Here is a 4,588-nt window from a genome sequence, read left to right on the forward strand (position 1 = left end):
ACCATGCATGGGATATCCCGTGCATGGTAAATATGCTTTTCTCTATTTAAAACAGGATCTTGTATTTTGTGTCCTTAAATAAACAGGATCTATACTTCGGCGGCTAAAATTACAGTTTGCGTAAAAGTAGTAAGGAAGGTGCTGACACATCGAGATGTTGCTAACCATCAGCTTATAACAGCGGCCGTTGGATCCTCAGTGCCGGTCGATCTGAACGGCGGAGGACGCGCTCGCCGCGAGCCTCGCAACCCCATTGCAATGGCGCTGTCGGTGCAGGTCTCCGCCGTCGCCGCCCAGCATGTCCTCCCTCTCTCACGCCGCCTCGCGTCTGCTCCGGGCCCGGCGCCTCCTCTCACTCTCCACCGGTCCGGCTCCAGCTCCGGTCGGTTGGCGCGGCGGGCGAGCGTGCGGGTCCGCGCGGGCGCCAGCGGAGGCAGGCGGAGGAGGGAGTCCCTGTACGAGGTGCTGGGCGTGGCGCCGTTGGCGTCGCCTGCCGAGATCAAGCGCGCGTACCGGCGCCTTGCGCTCAAGTACCACCCGGACGTCAACAAGGAGGTGCGGTGCTCCCCTCCTCTTCCCATCCAAGCAGCAGGATTCAGCGATGGAACTAGCTTCAGTACTGTTTCCTGATGGAGATTTTGCTGACAAGCTCCTGGTTCAATGTAGGCGAATGCTCAGGAGAAGTTTCTGAAGATCAAGCACGCCTACAACACGCTGATGAACTTGGAGAGCCGGCCCAAGTATTCGGGCGGCGGCCATGATGCACAAGAGGAGTTTGATTGGTTCGGTACTGAAATCTCTTCTCTTTTGCTCTAATGTCGAACTATATTTCGTGCCAGTCAGTAAAATGGACGTCTGATCAATGATCAACCACTGATCAGATGTCTTTGTTTTTCCGTACTTACTCAGATATAAGAAGTGTAATTGATCGAAAATGTTCATTTCATTGACACCACTTCGGTTCTCATTTTGCAGCGGCTGTCATTAAAGAGATGGAAACATATCTGAACTCGGAAGATGGCCTGGATTTAGAGTGCAAACCTGAAAGCGTGTGGGAAGCAGTATTTTCGTGTTTTCTAATAACCGCCATGCTTATCTTCGTGCATCAAGAAGACTTGATTGTCCTCATCAAGTTCTTATCATTAGAAGTGCGCATTTTCATCAAAAAGTGTTGTATGACAATCAACTCTTGTATCAGAAAGAGTTGATCGTCAGTGTTTATGTATTCTCTAATGATAACTGGTCTTATCGCCACTCTTATCTTCTATATACTATACCTGACATAAACATGATACTTATTGAGCTTATTTCATGTATAGCATATAATCTTACTATCTACTATCATGTTTGGCTATAAGTGGCACATCATTGGTGGCCCCCACAAAATGTATCTAGTTGTTGTCCTCATCAAGTTCTTAGTATGTACTTTCAAGGTTTTTAGTGAATCCAAGATTCACATTGAGTATAGAACAACCATACTATGAAGTGGGGCATAAGCAAATACTATGTTTGAACTCCAAGAACAGTTCCTAAGCCAAAATCCTCCAAATTCTACTCCATGGCCATCACTTTGTATGGGTTTCTCTAAGAGCCTTGTACCTCCGAAAATTTATCTTCCTACACTATCAACCCTCTTAGGGTTATTCATATTCAGGGAAGAAACCTAGTTTCAACAATTCGGAGCCACCGCTTATGTTGTTCCAGAACTGCCGAGTCAAATCCTCCTTACACGTCCTTTGTTTGCTATGGCACTTTTGAGCACATCATTTTTCTTCGGCACTTCCGAGCCGTGTCGGTTTGCTTCTCCACTAACTACTGGTCACAGTAGAACTTGGGTACCTCTCTTTCTTTTCAGACGGAACTTCCTAGTTGTGACTCAACACTTTCTACAAATTCTCATTCCAACAACTGCTCGGTTTACTACGGTAGCCATTCTATCTCCGCAAAAAGTGCTGCATTTTTTGTTTGGAAATGTCGGTCAACTTTCAGTTGGTACTTTTGAGTACTGTATTTCTTATGGTTCCTGAACATTGCCCTGCTCGTTCAAATTTATTTGAACTGTCTTGATAGTTTTGTTAGTTTACTACCTAAGTACCTATGCTTCCGCCCCTAGTATCTTCTCATACCCTTTCATGGCTACAACAATCTGTTTCATTCATCATTGTTCATCCTTGTGAGCCACTTCCATCCCACTTCACCTCACTCCATCCACCTACCACATAGAGAAAGAGGGATAAGGCAAGAAAGAAGAAAGAAGTGTTGGGTGATTCCATGTGGTAGGTGGATGGAAAGCCAGGAACTCCTCTTTATTAAATCCCTACACCTCAAATTCATATTTTCACCGCAATCCTACCCTTGTGTCAACATGGCAATGGGGAACCGCTAGCCACAGGGGGGAGAAACCTATTAGGGCAAGGGTATGGAAAAAAATACCCATGGCTAAATAAATGAGAAAACCTCACCCATCAGGTAGTGCAGATACGGGAGGTAGAAACCATACCTGCATATCCACGTACCCATGTACTAATATACTCTAACATGTGGGACCTAGATGTCATTGTCTAAAATTAAAAAACCTTGCTTGTAAGACCCCCAGTCTGTGTCGCCCAAATTCCATCACGCCATCGCACGCACCGCACACACTCATCCACCCTCCCAACTCTCGTTCCTGATTCCTCGCCCTGTCTCGCTGCTTAATCCTAGGTGGATAGGCGGGAGACCTTTTCCCCGCATGCACCTGCAATCCTCCCGTGTGACCATGCAACTGTCTCCTCTCGCGGTCTTGCCTCAGCGGATGCATGGATGCACCTCACTTATTTTTCCTCCACAAAGTCAGGCCGCCCCCTTCACCACCGCCAGACGACCAGAGCATCTCCTCCCAGCCACCTTCTATGCCACATGAAAGTGCATTAGCCCCTAATGGTATTTCTGTGTAATGACAATGTGGAGTGAGGACTAATGATGATTACTAGTTTAGCTCAAGTCATCGGTCTCTAAGAATTATTTTATGGAGATGGTTGAGCCCCACTTTAAAAGGAAAAGAAGGTGTGGTTATCCGAAGACTTGAGAGTTTTGTTTTGGTTTATTTTGAGTAATAGGAAAACCACACTATTAAGAGGGGTCGAGGTGTTGGGAGAAGGTGTGAGGTCATGCAAAACATATACACCAACTATCCTACTCCTACCACTAAATATAGCCCATTATCTCACTTCCTTTGTGCTCTTGGCTAACCTACCCTATGCCCATGGGGTCCAGGGGCCGTGTTCACGTCGTCCTGAGTTTGCTCTATGGACACCGTATGCACACGGGCTTGCTAACCCCCATGCCCACTAGGTTGAGCTGGAAACCCCATGCACACGGGATCTAGGATTTTTGTCTCTCTTGACCCGTGCACATGGGGCCATCTGGTGGGAACGATCACTTTGAGGGTTAAAGTATAAAAAACCCTTCTTTGACCTCTAACAACTAACCCTAATGTCTTGAGCTACTCCACCATTCCAAACCTTCAAAAGCTCAAATATTCTCGATCCCTCCACTCAAACTCCATCATATTTCAAGGATTGAAAGAGTAATACCCGATCTACACTTCCATGAAACAAATTTGTGATCCCCGATCGATTTCATCATCAACACTTTTACTTTAGGATATTTAGGATCCTAGACGCTAGGAGTCAAGGCCCATATGCTTGCTTGCTAGTGGTGTTCTCCGGGAAGTTTGTAATGGTTAGGTGGTCGTCGTCAAGATCATACCCTGAGTGATTTTAGGCTTGTTCGTTGAGGGTGACTCAAAGGGAGAATAAGGTGAGACACTTGGTGGCGCTCCAGAGCTTTGGCTTCGGCACCTCTCCAGCGGAGACTAGAACTCCCCAAAGAGTGTGTACTTCGGGATACATCTGCGTCCTCGACTCACTAGTGGCTTATCCGTTCTCGTTCCTTTACTTTCTTTGTATGCTTGTTGCCTTGCTTACCTTATTGCTAACTTGATTGCCATATATGTTGTTCTCACCATAGATTGCATATCTAGAGAACTTACTTTATCTGCATTAGCCCCTAAAATAGGAAGTTGAGCTAAAATTTGTAGTCTCCTATTCACCCCCCTTCTAGTCGACCTCTCGATCCTTTCAATTCGTATCAGAGCTTTGACTCTTCATTAGGGCTTAACCACCTAAAGAGATTATGGCTGATCATCCATAGGAGGGTGTGGAACTACCACAAGGTGAGGGGGTTCATGCCCCTCCACCCGAGCTTCCCGCCATTGCTAACCCCATTGTTCCTACATCAGTCGCTACCTTGACTGTAATGGACTTCTCCTTACTATTGTTGGATTTAAATTTTGTTATGTTGAGAGAAGCACGCTCCACCATCAAGGATGAGGTGGATGTGCTCTTCAAAGCCTCCACATCTGCATGATCCTCATTTGTTCCAAGTGTGGCTCATGATGTGATGATACAAGAGAAACTCTTGCTCATCTCAAGCTTACCACCATACCTCTCTACAATTCCATAGAGCCTCATTACTCGCCACAACCTATCCCTCATCCAGATATCAATCATGTTGGGGCTCCACCCCCTTTGAAGGTTAACTCATT

General features: G+C 46.2%; 1 protein-coding gene across 1 annotated transcript; it reads left to right on the top strand.

Moving 5' to 3' along the window:
* Positions 1–187: 187 nt before the first annotated feature.
* On the top strand, positions 188–1,208 carry LOC119300354 (dnaJ homolog subfamily B member 12-like). Its single transcript, XM_037577343.1, has 3 exons — positions 188–555; positions 667–787; positions 976–1,208. The coding sequence occupies exons 1-3, from the start codon at positions 259–261 to the stop codon at positions 1,206–1,208; spliced, it is 651 nt and encodes a 216-aa protein (XP_037433240.1). The 5' UTR covers positions 188–258.
* The last annotated feature ends 3,380 nt before the right edge of the window (positions 1,209–4,588 follow it).

This window comes from Triticum dicoccoides, chromosome 5A (genome assembly GCF_002162155.2).
Source record: "Triticum dicoccoides isolate Atlit2015 ecotype Zavitan chromosome 5A, WEW_v2.0, whole genome shotgun sequence".
NCBI lineage: Eukaryota > Viridiplantae > Streptophyta > Magnoliopsida > Poales > Poaceae > Triticum > Triticum dicoccoides.